Source organism: Liolophura sinensis, chromosome 1 (assembly GCF_032854445.1).
Source record: "Liolophura sinensis isolate JHLJ2023 chromosome 1, CUHK_Ljap_v2, whole genome shotgun sequence".
Classification (NCBI taxonomy): domain Eukaryota; kingdom Metazoa; phylum Mollusca; class Polyplacophora; order Chitonida; family Chitonidae; genus Liolophura; species Liolophura sinensis.
The window spans coordinates 54,000,944-54,028,835 of record NC_088295.1 but is presented as its reverse complement, the minus strand read 5'-3'; the positions used below and the strand labels follow the sequence as shown (position 1 = coordinate 54,028,835).

General features: G+C 38.8%; 2 protein-coding genes across 4 annotated transcripts in view; one reads left to right on the top strand and one right to left on the bottom strand.

The window, feature by feature from the left end:
- LOC135467226 (activating signal cointegrator 1 complex subunit 3-like) overlaps positions 1-27,892 on the top strand; it is a 94,347-nt gene that overhangs the window by 3,557 nt on the left and 62,898 nt on the right. The window contains exons 6-33 of the mRNA XM_064744993.1: positions 318-457; positions 846-984; positions 1,275-1,400; positions 1,790-1,990; positions 2,275-2,415; positions 2,803-2,967; positions 4,728-4,884; positions 5,175-5,266; positions 6,221-6,355; positions 6,966-7,157; positions 10,207-10,431; positions 10,860-10,979; positions 11,622-11,786; positions 12,865-12,951; positions 13,472-13,648; positions 14,320-14,545; positions 15,373-15,626; positions 16,191-16,359; positions 16,938-17,158; positions 17,577-17,662; positions 18,839-19,005; positions 19,435-19,580; positions 20,047-20,167; positions 20,738-20,880; positions 21,126-21,263; positions 21,977-22,097; positions 22,342-22,474; positions 23,286-23,411. Coding sequence (XP_064601063.1) covers positions 318-457; positions 846-984; positions 1,275-1,400; positions 1,790-1,990; positions 2,275-2,415; positions 2,803-2,967; positions 4,728-4,884; positions 5,175-5,266; positions 6,221-6,355; positions 6,966-7,157; positions 10,207-10,431; positions 10,860-10,979; positions 11,622-11,786; positions 12,865-12,951; positions 13,472-13,648; positions 14,320-14,545; positions 15,373-15,626; positions 16,191-16,359; positions 16,938-17,158; positions 17,577-17,662; positions 18,839-19,005; positions 19,435-19,580; positions 20,047-20,167; positions 20,738-20,880; positions 21,126-21,263; positions 21,977-22,097; positions 22,342-22,474; positions 23,286-23,411 — 4,313 coding nt within the window. The remainder of the gene's footprint in view (positions 1-317; positions 458-845; positions 985-1,274; positions 1,401-1,789; positions 1,991-2,274; positions 2,416-2,802; positions 2,968-4,727; positions 4,885-5,174; positions 5,267-6,220; positions 6,356-6,965; positions 7,158-10,206; positions 10,432-10,859; positions 10,980-11,621; positions 11,787-12,864; positions 12,952-13,471; positions 13,649-14,319; positions 14,546-15,372; positions 15,627-16,190; positions 16,360-16,937; positions 17,159-17,576; positions 17,663-18,838; positions 19,006-19,434; positions 19,581-20,046; positions 20,168-20,737; positions 20,881-21,125; positions 21,264-21,976; positions 22,098-22,341; positions 22,475-23,285; positions 23,412-27,892) is intronic.
- The window catches only part of LOC135467237 (uncharacterized), a 30,682-nt gene continuing 27,739 nt past the window's right edge, over positions 24,950-27,892 (bottom strand). For all 3 annotated transcript variants that reach the window (XM_064745013.1, XM_064745020.1, XM_064745005.1), the window contains 4 exons: positions 27,319-27,666; positions 26,769-26,984; positions 26,390-26,465; positions 24,950-26,058 (listed from right to left, as the gene is read on the bottom strand). In XM_064745013.1, coding sequence (XP_064601083.1) covers positions 25,944-26,058; positions 26,390-26,465; positions 26,769-26,984; positions 27,319-27,666 — 755 coding nt within the window. In that variant the 3' untranslated portion in view covers positions 24,950-25,943. The remainder of the gene's footprint in view (positions 26,059-26,389; positions 26,466-26,768; positions 26,985-27,318; positions 27,667-27,892) is intronic.

Below are 27,892 nucleotides of genomic sequence, written 5' to 3'. Positions count from 1 at the left end.
ATCAGTATAATGGCTCGGGCGGGACGGCTTACTTGCCTTCAGTAAGGCGTCTCAGTGAAGCAGCACTAGATAAACGAGCGGTGGAAATCCACCCTGCAGCAAGGAATCACATTACATGCATTCTAAGGATTCCTTTGTCATACTACGACTGAAAAATTGTTAAGTATGACGTTAAACTTCTAGCACTCACTCACTGCATATTATCATGAATACTTGCATTGTACCGTAATTCTTTCCTTGTGTAGGATATTAATGCTAAAAAATGGCGCATGTATATTTTACAAAATGTTGCTGCTCTCGTTGAATGTCACCTGCAGTCTGAGAATGAAAAACAGCTGAAGAAGCAGTATCGTAAAGAAGAGAAGAGGATGGCCAAACTGGAGGGCAAGAGTTCTGAGCAGGAAGCCACATTCCTCAAGTCTATCGGATTTGACCCTCGAGAACTGAGAGCCCAAAGGTTAGGTGTCTCAGTGTGTTTTTTTTCCCTGTGTTCTGACTGATTCGTTTACTTTTAGTCATGAATTTGAGTAGACATGCAGCATTTATGTAGGCTGTTGTATGATTGTAGCATGAAATAGTGTAGCATATCATTGATGTCAAAGATTTGATACATTTTTTTTTGCTCACAAATAAGTTTTTTATGAAGGCATGTATGTGCTTTTATTCCACTTTGCCATGCCGAAATCAACCATGGAGAGCTTCCAAAAGTTGTATATTTATCTGTTTGAAATGATTTTATATTATTTTATGCTCTTTTATACTTTTTTTTTCGCATAGCTTCAAGCCTGATTGCAAATAATGGACAAAATACTTTTTACCGCCACATTTTGTTATTGTTGTTACAGAGAAGCGTCATTACAAGCGGCTGCGATGGCCCCTCTCTTCTCCAACAGGGGCCGTGTCCGTGAAGCAGAGAAGTACCCCTATGTGTTTGATCAGCTGGAGGAAGTGAAACAGACATCAGCATTTATATCGGGTACAAAGGTACTTGTGGCCTGTAGCAATTCTTTTCAGAACTTCATTTGGTGGTGACCATATATTCATAATAGATGGATATATTTGAATAGGTAGATATTTGGTAAGTAAAGGTAGTACACATGTACATATACTTGCATATGTTTTGCGAAACTAGCATGGCGTTTTAAAAAAAATTAAGGTAATTTAAGCATAATGTTCCCAGACAAATACAGGCATTAAGTGTGCGACTGATCAGACTTATCTCCCCTTCTTGTAATCTGATCTGATTTATCTCCCTTGTGTGTGCTCCTTTGTAGATGACATTACCTGTGGGCTTTGAACGTTATACAGAGAAGGAGTATGAAGAAGTCAACATTCCTCCTAGTGACACAGCACCGGCAGACATTGGCAGATACCTGGTCCCTATAACCATCATGGATGAGGTAAGTAGGAAAGTTCATTGCTAAGTTATTCAAGCCTGAATATAAGTGCCTGATATTTTTATAAACACCCTTTTGGAGAAAGTGGCAGTACCCATAATTGTCCATGTTCTATAATATTAGAAAGTGATATCCAGTATTACATAACATGGACATTATGGCTCTCATGACTCCATTGGGATGCTTTATAAATGTCTGTGACCCATTTTCTGGCTTCATTGTGTGAAAGTTTCAAACAGAATTCACAGATATTTCTGTATTCAAACTTTTTTCCAGATATAACATTCTTCTTCAGATTGTTTCACTTTGAGTTCATTCAAATCTTCTATCATCATGAAAACAGTGCAGGAGTTTTCAAATAATGAGTTGGTCTATTGTTTGTACATCTTCAGATCGGTCAGTTGGCCTTCAAGGGAATGAAGTCTTTGAACCGCATTCAGTCTGTGGTATTTGATGCTGCGTATACAACCAATCAAAATCTGCTGATATGTGCTCCCACTGGTGCCGGCAAGACCAACATTGCCATGTTAACCATTCTGCATGAGCTTAAACAGCACATATCACAAGGAGTCATCAAGAAAGATGAGTTCAAGGTGAGTCCAATAAGGAAAGATGATCTTTATAGTGAATATAACCAAGAAAAATAAGATTCAGGTTAGGGATTTGCTCAAGCAATTCCTGGAAATGTTTAGGATTTTAAAGCTATCAGTACTCTGATCATGTGGATACAAACAACATCAACGAGAGAATGTTACAGGCCATATTTTGTGAAATGCATAGTGTAGTGCTTCCAGTTACCACGCCTTTGTGAGTTTCCTCAAATGTCCATGTCCCAGGGTCATACCACACCTGTGTTTGCATGATTCTCTGTTTGCAGATAATCTATGTTGCCCCTATGAAGGCTCTCGCGGCAGAAATGGTACGGAACTTTGGCAGGAGGCTGGAACCTTTGGGTATCTCAGTCAAGGAACTGACTGGAGACATGCAGCTTTCGAAGGCAGAGATCCTCAAAACACAGGTCAGTTTGGAAATTAATTAAAATACACATCCAGCGGAAACACAGATGCTTCCAGAACATTATCCGTGCCAGTTTGACTGGTACAAACCCCAGGGCTCTGGGTATTTCAGTGAATTAGGGCAAATAGTGCCTAATGTTAAGTCTTTTGGCAATAAATCCCTAGAGATATTATCTTTTTTTTTTTTTGTTATTTTATAAAGTTATTTTCGTTTCACATCTAAAATATCAAAACTGTTTTCCTTTGTAAATTAATGTAAGTTCATCACTGAAACCTTACAGACTCAATTCTTTTCCACAATTTTGCACATGTGTTAATAGCAGCTGTTACCCTGTGATTAACAGTGATTCAACACATTCCTGAGGGGTTTACATTTTTTTGCTTTGTAGATGTTAGTGACCACACCTGAGAAGTGGGACGTGGTGACAAGGAAAAGCACAGGTGATGTGGCTCTGTCCCAGCTGGTTAAGCTGCTGATTATCGATGAAGTTCACCTGCTACATGATGACAGAGGGGCTGTGATAGAAAGCCTGGTGGCCCGTACCCTCAGACAGGTATGATTGTGTATCATGTATACGTGTGTTGATGAGGCTCACCTGCTACATGATGACAGAGGGGCTGTGATAGAGAGCCTGGTGGCCCGTACCCTCAGACAGGTATGATTATGTATCATGTATACGTATGTTGATGAGGCTCACCTGCTACATGATGACAGAGGGGCTGTGATAGAGAGCCTGGTGGCCCGTACCCTCAGACAGGTATGATTATGTATCATGTATATGTGTGTTGATGAGACTCACCTGCTACATGATGACAGAGGGGCTGTGATAGAGAGCCTGGTGGCCCGTACCCTCAGACAGGTATGATTGTGTATCATGTATATGTGTATTGATGACAGAGGGTGCTGTGATAGAGAGCCTGGTGGCCTGTACCCTCAGACAGGTATGATTATGTATCGTGTATATGTGTATTGATGACAGAGGGGCTGTGATAGAGCGCCTGGTGGCCCGTACCCTCAGACAGGTATGATTATGTATCATGTATATGTGTATTGATGACAGAGGGGCTGTGATAGAGAGCCTGGTGGCCCGTACCCTCAGACAGGTATGATGATGTATCATGTATATGTGTATTGATGACAGAGGGGCTGTGATAGAGCGCCTGGTGGCCTGTACCCTCAGACAGGTATGATTGTGTATCATGTATACGTGTGTTGATGAGGCTCACCTGCTACATGATGACAGAGGGGCTGTGATAGAGAGCCTGGTGGCCTGTACCCTCAGACAGGTATGATGATGTATCATGTATATGTGTATTGATGACAGAGGGCTGTGATAGAGCGCCTGGTGGCCTGTACCCTCAGACAGGTATGATTATGTATCATGTATATGTGTATTGATGACAGAGGGTGCTGTGATAGAGAGCCTGGTGGCCCGTACCCTCAGACAGGTATGATGATGTATCATGTATATGTGTATTGATGACAGAGGGGCTGTGATAGAGCGCCTGGTGGCCTGTACCCTCAGACAGGTATGATGATGTATCATGTGTATGTGTATTGATGACAGAGGGCTGTGATAGAGCGCCTGGTGGCCCGTACCCTCAGACAGGTATGATTATGTATCATGTGTATGTGTATTGATGACAGAGGGGCTGTGATAGAGCGCCTGGTGGCCTGTACCCTCAGACAGGTATGATTATGTAACCAGGGAAACCATGATTTGAAGTATAAATGCAAAGATGAGAAGTTAACCTTTTATCAGAGATAGCAAAGAAGGGAAATAACTGCTTGTAGCTGGAGTCAATCGGCATGGTGAGTGTCCTGCTTTGCTGCAATATCATTGGCATAGGTAGGCCTACTAAAACATGTCTACCAGCAACCCATCATTTATTTATTTATTTGATTGGTGTTTTACGCCACACTCAAGAATATTTCACTTATATGACGTTGGCCAGCATTATAGTGGTAGGAAACCAGGCAGAGCCTGGGGGAAACCCACGACCATGTTGCTCGCAAACTCTCCCACTTACGACCGGAGAGGAAGCCAGCGTGAGCTGGATTTGAACTCACAGCGACCGCATTGGTGAGAGGCTTCAGGGTCATTACGCTGCACTAGCGCGCTAAACAACTGGGGCAACCTATCAGGAACACTTTGAATTAGTTAATATGCTTTGTGTTCCTTGAAATACCTGTGGACTTTTATCTTTGTTTTCTCTAATGTACGCCATTCTTGAGTAGGGCGTTGAACAATAGTGAATCAGCCAGCCAACCAACCAGTCAATTATGCTAATGGCTACCTGACCTTACCTTTAGGTGGAGTCCACACAAAGTATGATCCGCATCGTGGGCCTGTCAGCCACACTCCCTAACTACAAAGATGTGGCAGAATTTCTCCATGTTAATCCTTACCTTGGCCTCTTCTTCTTCGATGGAAGGTTCAGGCCTGTGCCTCTGGGACAAACATTTATAGGTATGATTGTGATTTCTTCTGTGTTAGACTAGCAGGATTTCCTTCACAGTGTAATATCATGTTTGTTATTACAATTTTTGTAATATAAAAAAAAATGTACTACAGACTACTATACCTTTGTTTTGATCCAAACCTATTTGTTTTTTTTCAGACGAAACTTTGAATATAATTCATGAATGGAATATTTTCGGAGTAAAGTTTGAAAATAATGAATATTGTTATTTGGAGAATATGAATATCTGCCTTGCATTTCTGTTGACTTTATATCTGTTTTTCATTGTGAATAAAAGGCGTAAAGGCAACCAATAAAATCCAGCAGATGCAGGACATGAATAACGTCTGCTATGATAAAGTCCTTTACCAAATCCGTAAAGGCTATCAGGTAAGAAAAGTAAAAATATATTTGGACACATTCTGTTTTCATTGCCTTGGTTCTGTCAGTTAAAGTTTTTACATACCTTGTTACCTTGAACTCTTCATATATTAACTTTGTCAGATAAGACATTGATGTTACTGGACGAAACTATGAAGTCTACACCATGTATTTGTAGATTACGTTGTTATCACCAGAAAATACCATGAAAATCCTCACTCGCTATATTGTGTGCCAGACGGTGGAGATAATAAGATATCTATTGTGTGTGTGACTTGTTTATGAGCAATTTTTATCCCGTGTAGTTAATGTATTTAAGCAAATGAAAAATGCAGTGATTTATTTCTCAGACTGTTTAAAGAATTGATAGGTGCAATGTGAACCGTGCAAATTTCAGTACATTAAGGCATCAGCATCTGATGGGCTGTTTGCTGAGGGGCTGCGAGGTGGGAAAATTAAATTCATGGGAATGACAGCAAATAATTAATTTAGGATATTTCAATGGATGTCAGTGCATACATTAAAAAATGTTAACTTCAAAGTCTTGCTGAAGTTTGAATGAGACGTTCAAGGCTATTGGAACACAACAAACCCATGCCATGAGCTGGCCGTGTATTTCAAAAACATAAGCCAATGAGAATGCCTTAATTTGTAATGAATCAGATAGGAAGTGACTTACACACTGTACCTGATGTTGAGTTCTCTCTCCCTCCCTCATACTGCGATAGCATGAGTGCTCCTGAAATATTATCCATATTTTCTCTGAAATTATCACATCATCCAGGTCCATCTCGTAAGGATATTTTGTACATGATATACAAATTTTGCAGCGAGGTGAGAAGCTAGAAGCGTGTTTATCATTCTGAGCTCAAAATGGCTGCTTTTGTAAAGACATACACTTTTCTGATTTCAAAAGAGGAAAGGGGTAAATAAGCTAAATACCTTTTCTTAACCTTTTTCCAGGTGATGGTGTTTGTGCATGCTCGAAATGAAACTGTACGCACAGCGATGGTCTTGCGAGAAACGGCCAAAAACAATGGCGAGATACTGCAATTTGCACCACCAACCACTCCAAAGACAGGCGATGCAATGAAAGCAGTAAGATTTTCTCCCCTGCTTTAATTTTATTTAATTTGGACAAAATGTTATTATTTTGTACCAGAATTGTACCTTTCCAAAATAAAATTAATGAGAAGACAGCGTAATAATTTGTGTTGTCAAAATATGTCAAGTTTGCTACCTGAGGTTATTGTATTTCAAGCTCATGGTGTTTAAATTCTTTTGTGTCATGTGGAAGTGACTTTTAAATTCACTAGCCAAATAAAGGGCAGCTTAGTACAGATCAGGGCCCACTTGTACGAGGACAACTTAACATTACGAGCATGTGACGGCCATGGCAACAGAGTACCTATGTTGCTGGTTGCCATGGTAGTTTGCATAAGCGGGCCTGGGGGCCTTCATGGCTGAGGTGGTAAGCATGCCACCACAGCCTACAACATAGCATATGAGTATGGCATAAAACACCAATCAAATAAATAAATAATTAAGATCAGTACAGATCGTCTCTGTTAATAATACAGAAAGAGATGGGTATATCAGCATCCAAAAAGTAATTCATGGTCTACAAAGTGAAAACAGTTTTATTTTTCCTATCATTTTAGTCCATAAGATTTCACGCATTCTGATTTACATATGTGTATATTCAAAGGTGTCAAGGTCACGAAACAAACAGCTGAAGGAGTTGTTCCCTGACGGGTTTGCCATTCATCATGCTGGAATGTTGAGACAAGACCGTAACTTGGTGGAAAAGTACTTTGCTGAGGGAGTGGTCAAGGTGTTGGTGTGCACAGCGACATTGGCCTGGGGGGTCAACCTGCCCGCTCATGCTGTTATCATCAAGGTAATTCAGTCAGCTCACAGGTACAATTTAACTGTAATGTAAGAAGGCAGTGATTGTCTTCCTGGCCGTTGTCCCTGCCCTTATGAAAAAGGTATCTTGAATATTCTTCATTCAGTGAAATTTATACATACACAGTAGCTTGAGTTCAGCAAAGACATGGTAGAAATCGATCTGCGTAATCAAGTGCAGATGCTTCCAGCCATTTTGGAGTTATTGATACACCTGTACCAGCTGCCAAACCTGTCCTTGTAAACAATATACAATGTAACTGGAACAGTTTTTAACAATCAAGGTCATATATAATTCCCTTTCTCTATCAAATCTCATACTTGAGGAGGAATCCAGAACAAAAGCCTCCGAGGATAGAAGCCCCACAGACAAAAACCCCAGTGGACAAAAACCCTGTCATCTTAATTAACCGACAAAAAATATCTAACATTATCTGAGGTATGCATTTTGAGTTGGTTTACAGGCATCCTATGTAATTTTATGTGGTCACTAGAACAGATGTGTTTAAGAATTTTGATTATTTAGAAATTTAAACCAAATCATATTACAGTTCACAAGAAAAATATTACTTTTGAATACTCCTAAAAAGAATACAAAATAATAATATATTATTATAGGCTCCTGTAAAAGTTGCTGCAAAGCACCTTGAGAATTTCCCACCCAAGCGAGGGTTTACGATAAATGAATCGATTGATCAGTCAATCAAATTCCCATGGTGATCCAATGGCCGTCGATGAATGAAATCAACAACAAGATCAGTTGAAGTTCAAATATATATTGAAGAAAACTTTAAATCTTCACACAATGTCATATAGGTGCAGTGGTACTGGGAGATGAATGGCTTAATTAACCCACAATTGAGCCATGGGAAAATAGCACAGAGAAATTCAGGTATCCTTGTTTAAGGTGTATACATACAATTGCATACTACATGTAAATGTTGTTCTGTATATACAGTATTGCATATATCCCAGGTAAAATCCAATATAACATATACAATGTAAGCACCTTTATTGTTGTTATCCGAAGATGTTAATGGGAAGCCATTGTGAGTCTAGCTGACAAATATACATCTCAGCCAGTGTTTTTAAGCGTGCAAGTCAAGTCACATGACAGCGGCCAACCAATCGACATTTGGTGCAGTCGTGATGAACTTGGCAACACAAGAACTACTTATGTAAACAATGACAAATTCTAGGAATATGAGAAGACAGCGGGTGGATCTTCCTGCAGTGCAAAGGGGCTTTCTTTGCTAGGACCAAAGTATCCTGATAACATGGCGTTTCACCTTTTGTTTAGCTTCACATTTCCACTCAATAGTACATCAATCCCTAGCCACAGAACAGCGTAGTGATATTGAATGCTTTGAGCGTCAAATGACACTTCATTAATTAATACTGTCAGCAACTTACAGATGGTCGTGGGTTTCCCCCGGGCTCTGCCCAGTTTCCACCCACCATAATGTTGATTGCTGACTGATAAGTGAAATATTCTTGAGTACGGCGTAAAACACCAATCAAATAAATAAATCAATAATTAATACAAGATTAAAACAGTAACTATGGTTAGTTAACATGATACACACAGTCAAAAAGGTATTTCAGTGCTGTTGTACACATGTAATAAACCTACTTTGGTAGGAAGCACTTGATGACTTGTTTGAATATTCCCGCTATTCAAAGGACCGCGCAACTTCCAAAAATAGTGTCCCTACGCAAAGTTATGCAAGTAATACCGAGCTTTATCTGCATGAAATACAATGAAATATGCGGAGACAATGTTAACCAAAATTACATTATATTATTGAACATAAACAAGAACATTACAACACAGCAAAATGTCCGAAGATGGCTAAAATACTTTATAAGTCTAGTCACATGACCAGCAGGGCTGGCGAAGGTAAACATGGCCACCGCAATATTTTCAAAAGGTGTTGTATGGATTACTGGTACACAGGGGCAAATGCAGGGGTTAATACATGTGTCACAGCATTATTTGGGTTCCAGGTAAGTTCATTAAGCTATACTTTAAGTTCCATACCGAAATAGGAGGCTATACCCTGCAGCAAAAAGTAAAGAAAAGTAAATCATAATAAACAGATGTTCAGTGCAGGCAATGTCGACATTGGCAGTGAAATAGCTATGCCTGCATGCATTTAGATACATTCTTAGTTCACAACAGCAAAATACACTTCACCATCCCATCCCAACCTAGAATTATACTTCACATTACTGTGTATTTTTTTTTCTATTTCATATGCCCTACATGGATGTATGTGATAAATAAAACGAATCTTTGATCTCAACGTTAAATCCGAAGCATTCTATTTTAATTGCGTAAATTAAAATTTATGTATTATTCCCCGAAATCCAGAAAATTGAATATTGGCTGCATGTTTTTGAACATCTGCCCTGAGAAAGATTTGTTTCTTTGGTTACTGAGGTTAAAACCATCACTGCTACAAGTATTTGGAATGAATCATTTTCATTAGACAGTTGCATGAAAATTGTATTTCCGGGATAACTGCATTCTGTATACCACTGAGAGATTTTTCCTTTTCCGATGTCATCAGAAAAGGTTAGAATACATGGAGATTGAACGAGTAAGAAGAGGTTCTATTGGTTGCAAACATGTATTGAAATCTGAAATGTCACTTTGGGGAGAATGTTTCAAGTTTTCTCTGACAAGAAAACAACTGCTGTTATTTTCCACATACACATAATACTGATCGAGGGGCTTATATTTGCTGGGGGTTTTGTCTGTAGGGTTTTTGTTGGCTTGGGCTTTTGTCCATATCCTGTTATGGATATGTATGTTTTGGTCACTAGTGAAATATATGACGTATGTGTACTTCAGAATGTTCTGGTTCCAAAATTTTTCTGCTTGTTGAATTCATGTTTAATGCCTGATTTTTATGATAAGTTTTATTGTGTTTTTTTTGTTTGTATGTGACTGGTCATATTCTTGTTTTTGAATTTGCAGATCACAACTCCCAATCTGTAATAGTCACATATACATGTATTGTCTTTCCTCGTTCCAGGGTACACAACTCTATGATGCCAAACGCGGATCGTTCGTTGACCTGGGCATCCTGGATGTGTTACAGATATTTGGTCGTGCAGGACGCCCTCAATATGACACCTTTGGTCACGGGACCATCATCACTACTCACGACAAGCTTTCACACTATCTTTCTCTGATGACGCGGCAAAATCCCATTGAAAGTCAGTTTGTGGGAAGCATGACAGATAACCTTAATGCAGAGGTACATTCTGATGTTTTAACTGTGGTTTTTTTTTTTTATTCAAAAAATTGTATTTTTAATATTTGACCCGTGGAATAACAAACTTCTGTAAAAGGGATTGAAGGCTTTATTCTGCTTGTTCATAATGACATAGGGCAAAGGGGGACAACTTGTATTCAAGGCAGCATTGTGGATCACAGTCATAATGTTAATTGGTGAACAGCAGTCCACATTTAACTTGGACGGTCGTAACTAAAGGTTAATGCTTTGGTTGCATATGCTGATGACATTTGGTCGATATCACTGCGCAAAAGGCCATGTGCTTGTTACACTCGGTATGTTAACTCTTTCATGATTGGTGAAATAATCAGTAAACAAGTAATTCTCCTATCTGGAGAAACTACAGTTCATCTCTTAGTGTTTGTCTTGAAGGCCTTTTCATGTTTCAGGTGGCACTGGGCACAGTTACCAATGTGGAAGAAGGGGTGAAGTGGCTAAGTTACACGTATCTCTACACCAGAATGAGGCGTAATCCTCTGGTCTATGGCATCTCTCACCAGATGCTACAGGTAGTGCATTTATCACCATGCTCCAGTGGTAGACCATAGAGGATGGTGTGGTAATAAAGTGGAGAGGTTTTAGGATCTGTTCTGAGATAAGGAAACCTTAAGCACATTCTGGGAGACGGAGAAAATTTAAACACACACTGGGAGATATGGAAAATGTAAACACATACTGTGAAGTACGGAAAAATGTAAACACATACTGGGAAATACGGAAAAATGTAAACACATACTGGAAAATACGGAAAAATGTAAACACATACTGGGAAATACGGAAAAATGTAAACACATACAGGTAAATACGGAAAAATGTAAACACATACTTGGGAAAAGGAATAATGTATGCAGCTAAGGGTGATAGAGAAAATGTGTGTAAATAAATGAAGGTAAGGAAAGTATAAGATGGGAGATGGGGAAAATATTAACTGATACAGTGAGATTGATAATGTATAATCATTTACAAGGAATGTTTGATAATGTCTGGAGATAGAGAAAGATGTTTTGACCACTTTGTAACATTGAGATAGTGCTATATTTGATTGTCTTGACTTAAGCTCAAAAACAGATAAAAAAAATGTTCAGGTTATGTTATTAAATATGGTGACCATACTATATGTACATACATCTATTCTGCTTGACTGTTGACAGGAAGACACGACCTTGGAGAAGCATCGTAAAGACCTGATCGTAAACGCTGGACGTAAGCTGGACAAGGCTATGATGGTGAGGTTTAATGAGAGCACTCAGTACCTCAACTCCACAGACCTGGGCAGGATTGCTAGCCATTACTACATCAAGTATGACACGGTGGAGGTTAGTCTGTGGTCAAGATTTTATTTTGTATTTCACGTGCAAGCAACACTAAAATATCCAACAATGCAATAAAAACTAAAAATCCACCTTTTTATTTTGTCTGATTTTAATATTTTTATGATTTTTTGTGTTTTTCAAAGCTTCAGAGGCATGTAAACATTTTTCAAGAGGAGAAAAATGTCTGAAACAATCCACATTTCCCACAAATTAGACGATTTTAAGTTTAATTTGTATTTCTATTTTTGTACCTTCTACAAACATTGGAACAAGATATATTTTGCTCATAAAAGAACAGTTTAAATTGGTCATGTGAAATTTTGAGGAACATTAAATCACCTAATTAAACTGGTCCCAGGATGGTCCATGTGAAATCCCTCAGTATGGCCTTCACATAGCTGTCTGTCTCACCACTGTGTAACAACAACAACATCTCTCCTATTAGTCAAGGCAAGCACATAAATTCAAGACATGTAACATGAACAAAGTCTGTCAGTCACTGGCGTTGCATTTACCTTCATGGCACTAACACATCCAGAATTGTCTCCATTGAATTGATACACAAAGATTTTGAAATGATTCTGCTATTATGACTAGTGGACAGTTTCATCTTAATAAATAGGCTAAAACTGAATATTCAGTATTTGATGCTAGCTAATGAGACATGATAACCATCCTTGCCAACTATTAAGATTGTAGTCCTCCACGTGCCAAGTCTTACAGACTATCTCATCCACTCCAGACCTCTTCGGTGGCCAAAAGGTTAGTGCGTCCGCCTCGAAGTCAGAATCAAACCCAGGTCAGGTCATACTCTAGACTTTAAAAATGGTTCTTGCTGCTGCCTCGCTTGGCGCTCAGCATTGAGAGGTTAGACCAAGGGAACAGAACTGGTTGGTGTGATTTTAGTATAATGTGATGGGGTGGAGTGTCCTGTCTTCGGCATGATACTTCAGTGAGGGCAGCACTGTGGCAGCATGGACTTGCCCAGCCACAAAGAAGACACAGTATGCACCCACCCACACATAATTACGCGTTGTCATATGACTGAGATGACATGAAAGTGTTTGATTTTGTGTTATAGGTGATCAATGAGAGGATGAAGCCGCTGATGACTGAAGCTGACGTCTTTACCACGGTCTCCAGATCAACCGAGTTTGACCAGATTAAGGTTCATCTACTGGTTATTTAGGCTTGAAATTAGTCAGACAATATTTCCTTCTTTTTCTGGTGCAGAATTTGTACAGGTTGTGGCTTATGTTCTAGTGAAATAAATCAATTAATATTTTAAAACTCAACTCTAAACAGAATATTCAGGTTGAAATTTATTTTATACAGATTTGATAGTTTGTCAAATTCGAAAAAAAATGGATAATACTTCATATATTAAAACAGTTTGTGTTGTCTAAAACTCAAGCTGACAAATGTACACTGTTACATTAGATTTCTCACAAAATATTGGTAGAGTTTTGTCCTTTTTTTCCCCAACATGTTTTACTTTGTTGGTAATTTTTCTTGGGTTTGAGTGTTTTGAGTTTTTTATTGCATATTAGGTGTCTGCATGAAGATTGAAATAACATAACTTCTTCAATCTGCCAAGTAATAGACATACATTGTCTCTTGTATCATTTGCTGTATGGCAATATACATGTATCAGGTACTGAACTAATCCTGTCTCTCGCACCCCACAGGTTAGGGATGAGGAGATGGGAGAGCTGGACAAGTTGGTTGAGGAGAACTGTGTGATGAATGTGGAGGGAGGGACGGAGAACACGTACGGGAAGGTGAACATTCTACTGCAGTCCTATGTGTCCCGGGTATTCATCGATAGCTTCTCCCTCACCTCGGACATGGCCTATGTTGCTCAGGTAACGTGGATAATTAACTTCACATTCACCTTTGAACCTCAAGCAAACTTGATACAATGTAGCCTCTCTCTTAAATCTCACATGTAGGTTAAATCCAGTAGATGTGCCTTAAAGCGACCTGAAGCTAACTAGATCTACATGTAAGTCATCATCTAGTTTCAGTCCATGTGGTGTTGATCTTGAAAAGGGAAGGATGGTCACTTAACTTTAGTCATTTAGTGTATAGATGTGATGGTGTTAATTGGTACTAAATTATAACTTTTCAGTTAAAGATGGGTCAAACATAGGTTGGGAGCAAGTGCTACTGTATGTCTGATCAAGTTATAGACAAGTCAATAAAAGGAACAGCTACTTGATCTGACTTTAATGCCCCTTTGTTCCCTCAGACATGGTGTAGGTCACTCAGATAAAACTAGTCACGCCAAAACTTTCATGACAAACCACATGTGAAATGGGTGTGGATTTCTTGATCTAGAATGAAGTGTGTTGCTATTTTCATATGTGATTCATATACACAACAATTGCAAATTTGGGTCAACAGTCCAATGGATATCTCAGCTTAGTGGATTCGGAAATGTTGATAAAGCGAGGCTCTTTTCATTCATGTTCTGAAATGGTAAAGTTGTATTTGTATTGATTTGTTCAGTGACAATTGGATAATGTGCTTTCAGAACTCCGCCAGAATCATGCGTGCTCTGTTTGAGATGTCACTGAAGAACGGCTGGCCAATCATGGCTAGTCTTCTGTTGACCCTGAGTAAGACACTGGACAAGAGGATATGGGTGTACGAGACACCGCTCAGACAGTTCTCAGTGCTCTCCCCTGAAATCCTCAACAAGATTGAGGCAAAGAAGCTCACTGTGGAGAAAATGAGAGATATGGATGCAAAAGAAATCGGTAAGTAATACTTTCTCAAGTGATAAGTTTAGATTTACCTGTAGGTCTCTAGTTCTAGGTCTGCAGAACCGCATGCTGGGCCACTCTGGTTTCCTCTACCCATTAAACTGAGCGCGGAATGTCTCTGATAGGCTCTATGTACAAGTGAAAAATCCTCGAGCTTGATGTTCAGCAACAGTATAATACATAAAATAAATGAATGCTTGACGATAATGTATCCAGTCTAAAAATGTAATATCCAATATCTAATGTTCACTTAAAATGGTCACAGGTAACTAAATTTTCAAGCATATGAGCAAAGTCAACATCTCGGTCAGTCTGCTTTTCCGCATCCCTGTGTTCTATTCGAAGATGTATCTTCAAAAGTGGGCCTCCGTTACCAAGGAGGCCAGCATGCCAGTGACCCAGGAGTCTCTCACCAATGTGGCCGCTGTGAGTTCAAGTCCAGCTCATGCCGGCTTCCTCTCTGGCTATATGTGGGAAGGTCTGACAGCAACCTGCAGATGGTCGTGGGTTTACCCCGAGCTCTGCCCGGTTTTCTCCCAACACAATGCTGGTCACCATTGTATAAGTGAAATATTCTTGAGTACAACCTAAAACACCAATGAAATAAACAAATCAATGTATCTTCAAAACAGGTTTCCATATTGCTTTTGTAGATAGCTTACACATTGCCAAGGTGCTGTCATTGGATAATGTCTCTCATTTTGCTGAGAATCAGTACACATGTTTATTCATGTTCTAGCAAGAGAGTATGGCAGTTGCATTGTGGGTTTGGCACAGTTTTTAACTTGTTAATTTCCCTATGTTGATTGTGTATACCCCAGGTTACATGATCAGCCACATTAAGATGGGCAGCGTTGTGAAGAAATGTGTGAGCCAGCTGCCAAGTTTGAGCATGGATGCCGTGATTCAGCCTATCACCAGGACAGTTCTGAGAGTCAGACTGAGCCTAACTCCGGAGTTCCGCTGGGACGACAAGGTCCATGGGAAAACGGGCGAGCCATTTTGGATCTGGGTGGAGGACCCAGAAAACAACCACATCTACCACTCTGAGTGCTTCATGATGCAGAGGAAACAGGTCAGCTGGGCACACAGATTGGATACTTAAATAAGACCACCCTTTTGGGGATAATTGTGATAACTCTAATTGTCTCTTTTTATTTAGCGGTGCCACATCTGGGATGATAATTAGGGGCTATACAGTATTCCAGAGCAAGTCTGCATATATAGATTTCCCTTTATAGAGGAATTCCTCGCAAAAAAAAATTCCTTTAAAGTTTAGAAGTTGAGCTTAGAAGTGCTAAAGAATACAAAATTATGAAGTTTGTGAAGTATGTGTACCTGTAGTTTTCTGGTTTTCATCTGAGCATTTTTCTTGGAAAATTCTCAAGAAAAATCAACAAATGGAATAATTTTACAGTTAATTTATTTTCACTCCATACAGCAGATAATATATAACTATGTGCACACCTTATTGTTACGATAATTACAACTGAACCAACTATTGTTGGAAGAAAATTCAGAAAAAAGAATGAGCAAAAAGAAAAAATAATTTTGTATGACTAAACCTTTGAAGCCAAATAATGGTGCAAAAGGAAAAGGCTTCCAAAGTGAGGCTGCTAGTGCATTAATTTGTGTTCAGGTTCAAGCAGAAGAGGCTCAGCAGCTAGTGTTCACCATTCCAATCTTTGAGCCTCTGCCCAGTCAGTACTATGTGAAGGCCATGTCAGACAGATGGCTAGGAGCAGACTCCATGTGTGCAATGTCATTCCAGCACCTGATCCTACCAGAGAGACACCCACCTCACACAGGTATGTATGAGATTGCAAGCTTTTGAGAATGTATAAACATGTATATTACATGCAGGTGTGTCACTTTTCTGCCCATTACAATTTGGATTTGACATCACAAGTAAAGAAGACACTCACAACTTCAGATTACATGCAAGTTACAACAGTAAATACTTCAAGCTGATTTGTCAGGCCTAGATTATCCGAACCAAATTAAGGTGAACATTGGTGCTTATATATTTTTTTGTTTTGTTATACAAAAGAAATTTAAAAAAAAAATACAATTTCATTTTGCTATAGTGCTTGAAATAGGGATGTGAAACAGACTTGCACCTTGACATTTCCTGCTGGTCACATGTTTTTTTTTTTCGCACACCCAGCAGTAGTGTTCAGTTTTATTGTGGCTTTTGACTGTCCATCCATCCACTTGTCCATCCATTGGAAACTCGAGGCACTTAGGTACCTACAATTAGGCCCAGAAACCTATTGAAAATGAATTGAGGGTACAAAATCTTATTGCTTTTGAATTTGTTATCTTAATATTGTAATATTTGAAATTCCTGTTGGGTTAATATTGTGTATGTTTGTGTTGTGTGCAGAGCTATTGGACCTGCAGCCATTACCTGTGACAGCTCTGATGGACCCTCAGCTGGAGAGCTTGTACAAGTTTACCCACTTCAACCCTGTACAGACTCAAATCTTCCACACTATTTACCACAACAACTGTAATGTACTGCTGGGGGCTCCCACAGGGTCAGGCAAAACTGTGGCTGCTGAACTAGCCATCTTCAGGGTGTTCCGGGAATACCCCAAAGCTAAGGTATGCTCAAGTCTTTTCGTCTTGAGGGTTATTTATCTCAGTGTTATAAAAACGAACTTGGCATGCGAACTGTGCGGTAGGAAGTATGGAAAAACAAACTTTCTGGAGATTGACTTCTGGAGATTCACAATGCAACTGCCATAGGCTTATCCAAGGTGCATTCCCTTTAGTCAGTAAAAATAAAATTGAATTTTTGGTTTTTCAACTATTGTAGTGGTTTTTTCTTTCATTAGTCTTGCACCCCAGATGACCAACATGCATTAGTACATATGCATGTACTTTGTCACTGTTTTACCCCTAGGATCCTCAGACTTTTATACTGTAATTTGTATTTTGCTTTGATCATTGTATGTTACAAGAATGCCATCCTGTCAGTCAGTCCTTCTTTATAATCCAGATAATGTTACCTGTGTTTTAGTGTGTGTACATCGCCCCACTGAAGGCCCTGGTCAGAGAGAGGATGGAGGACTGGAAGGTGCGACTGGAGCAAAAACTTGGTAGAAGGTAAGGTCAAATTCTCTAGAGCATTTTAGCACCACCCACCTTACGTCCTCTCTTACCGTGTCAATATCAGCATGGATGCCGTTTCCACGTGGTTAAAACATGCCTAAAGTATGGGAGTTTCAGGTTCAAACTCTTTTATTGTTAAATGTAAAAACATTCCTACTTAAATGTAAAAACATTCCTACTGTATCATGTGAATTCAGACTCATGCAATTTGTTGTTATTTAAGGAAAATGTCAAACAGTACATGCTGGACTGACAATCCCTGTTAATGCTCTTTGGTGTTGGTATTGTTATTAGTATTGTTAGTGGTATTTTAAAAGTTTTAATTCATGTTGTAGTTGTGTTTATCCAAGCATATTCTGAAGACATTATTCTTTGTAAACTGATAAAATTATACTTTTTGTGAAGACATGAAAGTGGCCAATCCAACCAATGTAGTTTTGTCTCCAAAATCGAATTATAAATGTGCTTATATTGCACTGAAAGTTGCTCTTTCATATGTGAAAAGGTTGAGGAATTAGGGTACTCAATTTTCTCTATCTTTTGTTATTTTTGCGAAACATTTTTCAAATGCCAATGTTTTAGTGTTTAGTAAATGTGATCATTAGTAGTTGTGCAACATTTTTGGCACTTCGAACTTGAAACTCACCTATTGCTACATAGAACAGGGCTGTGGTCTTTACATGTTAACACCAGTTGGTGATGTTTTGGTCATGACATGTGAGGAAGCTGAGAGTTTTTTCAGTTTTAGCACAGTAATGGATATGTACATCTGATTGTATGGTATGGGTTCTCTCCCCTGCTCGTATGGCCACACTGTTTGGTGTTTTGGGTAAGAACTTACATCCAACTGAATATTGAGTTTAACTGAAGTAAGAAGTAAAATTTCCATCTGTTTTGATATATTTATTTATATATTTATTTATTTATTCGATTGGTGTTTTACACCTTACTCAAGAATATTTCACTTCTGCCACGGTGGCCAGCATTATGGTGTGTGGAAACCAGGCAGACCAGGGGAACCCACGACCATCTGCTGTTTGTTGGCAGACCTTCCCACGAATGGCCAGAGAGGAAGCCAGCATGACTGGACGACTCATGATATAGTCCTTTGGAATACCAGTGCATGTCTTTGTGATGATAGTGAAGTTCCTGTTCTGTTTGTGTCGACAGGGTGGTGGAGCTGACAGGGGATGTAACTCCTGACTTGAGGGCTATAGGTGCTGCGGACTTGATCGTCACCACTCCAGAGAAATGGGACGGCGTGAGTCGCAGCTGGCAGACCCGTAGCTATGTCAAATCTGTTGCACTTCTAGTCATAGATGAGATACATCTGCTAGGTGAGTCCAGTGGGAAAAGTGTTTATTATTTAACATGCCGTACAAACTGCAGTCTACACATCAGTGAGTGCAAGATGACGTGTTATCGAGACATCAATTTGGTGGATGTAGCCTATGTATTTTTCTGATCTTCTCTGTATTATTATTGTCAGATTTTATGTTGTTGAACTAAATGTATCTATGCTGCAACACAGGTTGTAAAACCAAGATTGTCCACAAGCAATTCACTGAAATGCTGTGATATTTTTTATACCACAGCACTGTGAGACGTAATTGAAATATGTACAATTAAACCTTTATTAAAAAGAATTGGAGAATGCTCCAGAGTGTCTTTACAGCAAACTTACAGCAGCCTTATATTTTATGAAAATTGTCTCTGTTGTCTTCTGTACCTTGTCGTTAACCTTTGACCTTGCTTGGGTTGCCTAGGTGATGAGAGAGGTCCTGTTTTGGAGGTGATTGTTTCACGGACAAACTTCATCTCCTCACACACAGAGAAGCCAGTCCGAGTGGTGGGACTCTCCACAGCGCTAGCTAACGCGCGGGACCTGGCTGACTGGCTGGGGATAAAACAGGTAGACATACAATGTGCATCAAACTTGTCATCATTGAATGCTGGGGTATGGAAACTTCCTGACATTGACTTCATTTTGTTGAGAACATTTGTGGACATGGCTTATAGTTTACATATTGTTTTCACAGCAAAGTAATCCCTCCTTCTTCGAGTTGTTAGCTTTCACCTTTGTCGTTAGAGATTTACACGTAGCTCCTCAGAGTTCTTTTACACATAGAATACAATTTTGGATAAAAAGTTATGGAAAATACATTCACATACTACAGACACTATTAAAGGGTTTGATCATTAAGATATACAAAAGAACACAAGGATTCATGGAATACTCCTGCTAAAGAAGAGCCTTCCGAACTGTACAGCATCTTCTGTGATTGTGTTTTAGACTTTATATATTGGATGACTACACAACAACAATTCACTTAAAACTTTTCAGTTAGTTGCTTATTTGCGGACTGTCTATTTTACAGATGGGATTGTTTAATTTCCGACCATCAGTTCGACCTGTTCCTTTGGAGGTACATATAGAAGGCTTTCCAGGCAAACACTACTGCCCCAGAATGGCTACCATGAATAAACCAACATTCAAAGGTGGGTCTGTGTCAAAGTGCATTGAAAGAATGTTTCCCAAGGGGAGGAAATGATTCTCTAATTTATAGGTCTGCATAAACAAATCTTTCTTTGGAGATTATTTCACTTAACACATGGAACCTGTGGATGGTTGTGGGTTTCCCCAAGCTCTGCTCGGTATTCCTACCATCGTAATGCTTGCTGCCGCCGTATAAGTGAAATATTCTTGAGTACGGCGTAAAACAAAAATCAAATGAATAAATAAGCTCAACACATAGTAAATATGAGAATACAACTGACTGAATCTCTGAAATGTAATTCTTATTTTGTAGTAGTCACACAAATAAATTTTACTTAGAATCAGTGAATATATGTTGACAGCACGTGAATTGTTGCAATCTAATTCCACTATACTTTGGATGTTACGGTGCAAAATTACATGTTTATTTGCTATGTCTATTTTAATTTTTAATGATTTTAAGAATGAAATGTTTCATTTATGTCTTCTGTCTCATTCAGTATATACATGTACTATGTATGTGGTGAGTGATTCAGAAAGTATAAGTGCTTGTGTTTTTGTGTTGTTCCCAGCCATTAAAACTCACTCTCCTGACAAGCCTGTATTGGTCTTCGTGTCGTCAAGGCGACAGACAAGATTGACAGCGCTAGATCTTATCGCATTCCTTGTATCTGAGGATAATCCCAAGCAATGGCTGGCAATGCCTGACATGGAGGTATGGTAGAAACATTAACATGCAGAATGTAGAATGTAATGATAAATGAACTTTTTCTAACATCTTCTCATCAGAGTAAAAACTGATTGTGTGACTCCAGGTCCCATACTCAAATAAAATGACATTGGTTGATGACCAGTTTCTGCACAATAACCCTCTGTTTATAACATTTGCATATTTTTGGTAAGTTTCCATAATGGTAACCGTAGCTTGGTTATACATGTAGAATGTTGATTAAATTGCAGATGGAGAACATAATCAGTGGGATCAAGGAGGCCAATCTGAAGTTAACGCTGGCCTTTGGGATAGGCATTCACCACGCTGGCCTGGTGGAGAGAGACAGGAAGACTGTGGAAGAGCTGTTTGTCAACCAGAAAATACAGGTCAGCCACAGGTTCTACAGCTTCAAAGAAAAGAAAATGTAAATGATAAATTAAAGTGTTTAAGTGTAAATGAAAATTAAGTGTGTTAAAATGTAGTAGGATATTATTTTACCTTTCAAACAGGCTTCAAAGCTGTGTAAGGTCTACATGACTTAGAATCTGGCATAATGTGCTGCTAAGTTGTGCATGAAATTTTGGGTCATTTATATTAATATAATTATTATAAAATGACCATTAAAACTGTAACTGAAAATAAATTTGTTTTTCTTTTCCCACTGAATTAAATGAAGTTAAATGATTTTATGCCTTCATGTTAAGGATCTGGAAAAAATGAACTTGAAACATGTATTATGTGTTGATAAATGTAAAGGTGAATCTGTAAAAATGTAAAAAAAAGCTGGTGTGAGGTCATGCCCAACACCATTGATATGGTCCATACAACCAACCTTAAAATCAAACCTTCGACCACTGAATTCAGTGAAAATAAAATCTAAAAATAATTGAAATTGTTTTCAGATATAGTCTTTTCTATTATTTAGACTGAAGCTTACCTTTTTGTATGTTTAAGATGAGCCAGTAATTTTGAAGCACTGATGTAACCATAAATAACACCATATGGATATCTTAACCCAAAACTAAAGAAAGTGACAAGGAATCTAAATCGAAAACATTACCCATTTTCTAAACGTGAGTAATTTGGTTTCATTATTCAGGTGTTGATAGCGACGAGTACCTTGGCCTGGGGAGTCAACTTTCCCGCACACCTTGTGGTTGTTAAGGGAACGGAGTATTTTGATGGCAAAACAAGGCGCTACGTGGATTTTCCTATCACAGGTAACAGAAATAGCTGGTATTTTGCAGTTGTCTAAAGTGTTATGAGAAGTAACAAGTGTATCAAACAATACCTGAAAATGTCTAAGAGCAAAATTCCCAAACCGATTGTCTATGTGTATGCGAGACGTACTACAGATAATGGGAAGACTTCTAAAAATTGTATTAAATGTGAGAAGAGTGTATAAATAGGTGTTGGAAAATAGGTAAAAACAAAATTCCCAGCACTGTTATGTCTGTGTTGCAGATGTGCTCCAGATGATGGGAAGAGCTGGCAGACCTCAGTTTGACGATCAAGGCAAAGCTGTCATTCTAGTTCATGATATCAAGAAACATTTCTACAAAAAGTTCTTGTATGAACCTTTTCCAGTCGAGTCAAAGTAAGCTAACGTGAGGATAAAAGAACAGTGTTATAAGACATCGGTCATATTGACAAGAAGGTTGTATGCAAATAAAAGTTGTCTCCCCTTAATGGAGAAGTACATAAAATGAAAGTAACTTTGCTTCATCAGATACATTGATAATTTTGTATAGAGCCTATGAGAAATACGAATTCTCGGGAGTTCAGAGTGAGGGCGCTCACACATATACCGGAAGCTGGGGTTAAAAAACGCTCCATTCGCTCAATGCTCATGCGCCGTGTATCACCAGGATTCTAACTTCTGGTATATGCTCGAGCGCCCATACGCAGAGCTCCAGAGAACTTGCATCTCACATAGGCTCTATATGCACTAGATTATGATACATCCAAAGTCTGACAAATTTTAACTGTTATGACAATAACTGCAGCAGTATATATTGTTCTTGGCAATTCAATGCCCCATTTGTCACAAGTAAAATTCCTTAAATGTGTTGATCGTGATGCAAAACATAAAATGATCAACAAACTGAGCAGTGCTTCATATAATGGGGAACATAACGTACCTAACAGAAGGAGGTTCAACCGGTGTGCATGTTTGCTCTTTGCTATAACATGTCACGCTGTAGTTGTATTCACATATCATAAGAGTAAGTTTAGAAGCACTGTAGCTTAATGATGGTTTTTTTACAGAGCTTGGAACAAGGTTGTCTGAACAGGAGTGCCCCATTAACTGTCCCCTTAACTGACCTTATTGAAACATAATGTTTTTTTTTTGTGTGTGTGGGAGTACTGAATTGTTGAATGTCTCTTGTTGTTTTTTTTTGGTATAGTTTACTGGAGGTATTGGCTGATCATTTGAATGCTGAAATCGTCGCCGGGACTATCTCTTCCAAACAGGATGCCATGGATTACCTCACCTGGACATATTTCTTCAGGAGGCTGGTGATGAACCCCAGGTAAGTCACATTTCTTGTCGTGTGTAACATGGGGAACAGGAAGTGGCCAAGTGGTGGTTAAGGTGTGGCGCCCTTCAATCACCAGGATGCATGAGGTACAGGCTTCAACTCCTGTCTTGAACTGGAATCAGTTTCCTTACTCTCACTATTTGTTTACGCCTGATGTTGTAAACCAAGTAATTCCACAAACAGACCTGCTACTATTCTTACAGCAATGAACATCTTTCTTGTTTCATTCGTCAGTGAAATATTTTTGGATAATTCTTTTTATCTCAGTTCAGCCTACCAATCAGTTGAGATGAACCATTCATTCATTACTGATTAGTGCTTGATGATACAGTTAAGGTTGTAATCGTCACTCACCTGCAGACCTGTGTTTATCATTTAAGTTGTTCATTTAAGTTGTTCTGGTTGATGATTTGGCTGCATTATGTTGTGATCACTCAGCCGTAGACCTGTGTTCATCATCCAACCAGTCAGTGTTTATCATCCAACCAGTCAGTGTTTATCATCCAACCAGTCAGTGTTTATCATCCAACCAGCCAGTGTTTATCATTCAGCCAATCCATCATTGCTAATTTGAGATCATCTCTCAGCCCCAGACGTGTTCATCATGCAAACAATCAGTGTTTATCATCCAACCAGTTACAGTAAATGACCTAAAGTTTTGCCCTGGGTCTCGGAAACTGTATCCCAGGATTCATTGCGTTAATTGTTGGTCCTACTGACTGGGCTCCACGCGAGAGCATCGCCGGTGATCAGGAGATTATATGGACAGTCCTTCACTAAGCAGTCAGTCCATGCTCCTGCCACCAACAGTTCATGTTTTCCTCAGTTTTCATCATAATGAATTTAGTACGTCACCTACAAAGTCTGTCTGACTCCCGATATGTCAGACTCGTACACATTGCTACCAAAAAGCAGTCAAAGTTAATCGTGGTAGTTTTCCGAACTGTCTTTTCTGTGTTAATTGGGGGATTCCCGATTTCATAACTTAAGAAAGGTAACTCTTCTGCAATCGGAGGACAGATCCGATTGTAACGAAACAAAACATGAGTATTGACTGACATACTAAATCACATGGACACAGGAAGCTGATGACAGATATTTCTCACTGAAATTTGTTTTTAGCTGAAATACATTTGTACACCTTTTCGTTACATAATGAGGGTTCACAGCAGACAACTGTTCACCAGATGTGTGAGGTGACTTCCAAATAGGCCTCACCCGAATAATCGGTTTGTCTGCAGTGTACATAGTGCATTTTGTTTGGCGTGGTCATGCTTTGATTTATTTATTTATTTATTTGATTGGTATTTAATCACTCTCTTCTGTTGCCGTCATCTCAAATGGTGTGAAAGAAGTAAATGACCATAACTCACCTGCCAGAGTTTAGGTCATTTAAAATAGTCATGAGTAAGTAGTGCTGGTTGATGATTTAGTTACCAGTACCTAATGTGATCATTCATCTGGAAACCTGTGTTGACTAACCAAGCAATAAGGAAAAAAAAACAAAAAAGAAACACAGCAAGATCAGAATGTTCATTGAAAAACTTTGTCCAGTTTTAATATGGGTACTTGCATTTTATATATTATGACACTTCTCTATTTACATCAAATAAATAATGGTTTTATATAAATATACATACACTTTTCAGTGTTTTGCAAAAGTAATAGACATGTGAATAGGCAAGCATGTTTTAGATTGATAGGTGTGATCAAAGTCTGTGTAATTAGAGATAAAGTGTGAGATAAGACTTTAGAAGTTTGATTTGCTTTGTCACTGGATGTAGTATTATTCACAGTGTATGTACAATTGTGCACTTGCAAATACATATATTATGCTAAATAAGCAAGTATTTGACCAATCACATTCAAACCTATATTAGAGTTCCTCTGAACCCTGTCACTCACACACTATATATACACACACACTATGTAGTAATATATTAATCTAAACTGGAATGCATAGGGACAGATTTTATACATGTCTGTATAAATCATATCACAGTTCAGTCAACAGGAACCACAGCCTGGTATGTGTACACTATGTCCAGTTTTTTTTACATGTACATGTACCATCTGCTTGGGAAAGGGGTCAGGGGTTAGGGGCATATAAATTACTATGTACACATGAGTTAGTGATTCTGACTAGAATTTACACCAGGGAAAATTGTCTTTAAGAAGATTAGATCTCTCTTGGATGGGAGATAACTGGTTGCACTGTTGCACTGAAGTTATCTGTCCTTGATGTTGAATGTCAGCAGTAGTTGTTGTGAGGAAGCATTTCCAAGTTTATCTCAATGTCTGGACATCTCACAGAGAAGAAGGTTTGTGTATTCATGCTGGCAACACCGGTACAGCTACCTCTGCTCGCTGAGGAGGCGCATCTGACTAATCTTTGTATGGCACAGTAAGACACACCCGCGTGAAGAACGGCTCCTCTTGGAAGTCTTCTGGTGAGCTTGAAACATGGCGAATTGTTAGAGCACTATTTGAGCAATTGATGAGTGACAGCTACACTCAAAGCAATCAACAATAGTTACTGTCTTGTGGACAGAGTTCGCTGTTAGACTGGAATGCTTGGTTCCGTACATCCAAAAACGGCAAGTGCTTCTTCTTTTCTAAATCGCGCTTCTCCTTTAGTCTGGTGAGGAAAAAAGAAAATAGCATATAGCAAAAGAATATTTTCACAGCCAGTTTTACATTTAGAAGTTAATGGAAAAATATGTATTCATTAAACAATGAATGAATGGTAAGTCGATCGATCAGTTTTGTAAAAAGTAACGATGAAATTTAATTCTGTACATATAATCATGAGAGTTGGTTATGGTACGTAAATTTATGTTGGCATTGTTGCTTGTGTAAAGTGACATTGCCTAAACTTTAAGTCAAATTTTTAATAATATTTTAAGTGAGTAACATAAAATATTATGAGTAGCATAAAATATTATTTGAGATAAGATATTTGGACTTACCTCTGTAGTACTAGGAGAATCAAGAGAACTGTGAGGATGAAGCAGAGAGATCCGATGACTCCACCAACAATGGCTGCTGGAAAAGAGAAAAGACACAACACTGTTACACTCTCATGTTACACATGATGAAGACAAGAACTCAGTGAACTTTTCCATATGTTGTATTTTCGTAGAATAATGATTCTTGCAAAATATACGATTTACATGTACCCATATATAAAAAAAAAGTGATCTTGTTTGTTTTTTAAACAGAATCGGTTTCTCTGGGTGGTTAAGTGGAAGTTGATATTGAATATGTGATACTACGAAAAATTAGTCTTTTTAATTTAAATTGGTAGTCATTACTGAAAGCAATATATAGACGTTTCAAATGTCTCACCAAAGGGCACTTCGTCAGTGGTTTGACTGGTCTCCGTTTGCTGCCTTTGGGTCAGTGTGCTTGACCCTTGGCTCTCCTCATGCTCAATTTTCACCTCCGTCTCTTTGATAGGGTTTTCCACGGAGGTTTTCTCTGTGAGTTTCTCTATCAGGTTTTTCAGAGTTGTTGTTTTTACTGTTGTTGTTGTTGTGGTTGTTTCATCAATTTGAGGATAAGCTGAAATCAGAAAAATGATTCATGGTTGAGGGTATTGTATTAAAAATCAGGGTTTTCTTATAGTCATACACATATCTATTATATAGGCATCTGTTAATCATAATTTACTCTTTGGTGAGCAAATGTCAGCGCAGTTTCTGCATGATTTGAGGGAAGTAGCAATACTGGATACAGAGTGATGTAGGGTAAGGCCTCATTGAACAGTCATATATCAAATTTCCGTAACATTTCTTAAAAATCACATTGCTTTTCTGTGAAACGTTTTATGAGAAATACGAATAATGAAGTTTTGAAGAAGTTGTCTGCACGGAATAATACAGAAAAAAGATCATACCTTCATAGTACAGCCAGAAGCCCTTGTTGTCTCCCCCTGCCTCTGCTGCAAATTGGATGTCAATTTTTCCGGAAGAGTCAAATAATTCTTCAGAGCCTCTTTGACCACACACGGTGACACTGCGGAGTTCGTTGCGGATGTACAGATAGTCGGTACAGCCTTTGCCGGAGTCGTTCTCGTGGAGGTTCATGTCAACTATGACTAGCCTGACCTTCTGTTTGGTGCGGAGGTCAATGCTGATCTGACACTGGTGGGGCTTGTTGTAGTTGAGGGGATAGCTAGGAGAGGAGATGTAACCACTTTGGGCTGTCGCTTCAGAAACTTGACAGATGTTGATGGTTTGCTCCACTGTACAAGTAAAAATAAAACAAATGTAACTCAATGATGTACATGTATATTCAGGCGTACATAGTCAGTTCTGAGTGAACATTTTATCCGGGCTGTTTTAACATAATTTGACAACATAATACTACGGATGACTAAACGCCACGCTTGTCGTGGTTTACATACGTACACTATTGGTATGCATGATATACTGACCATTTATATACATGTAGGCCTACTTACACAGGAC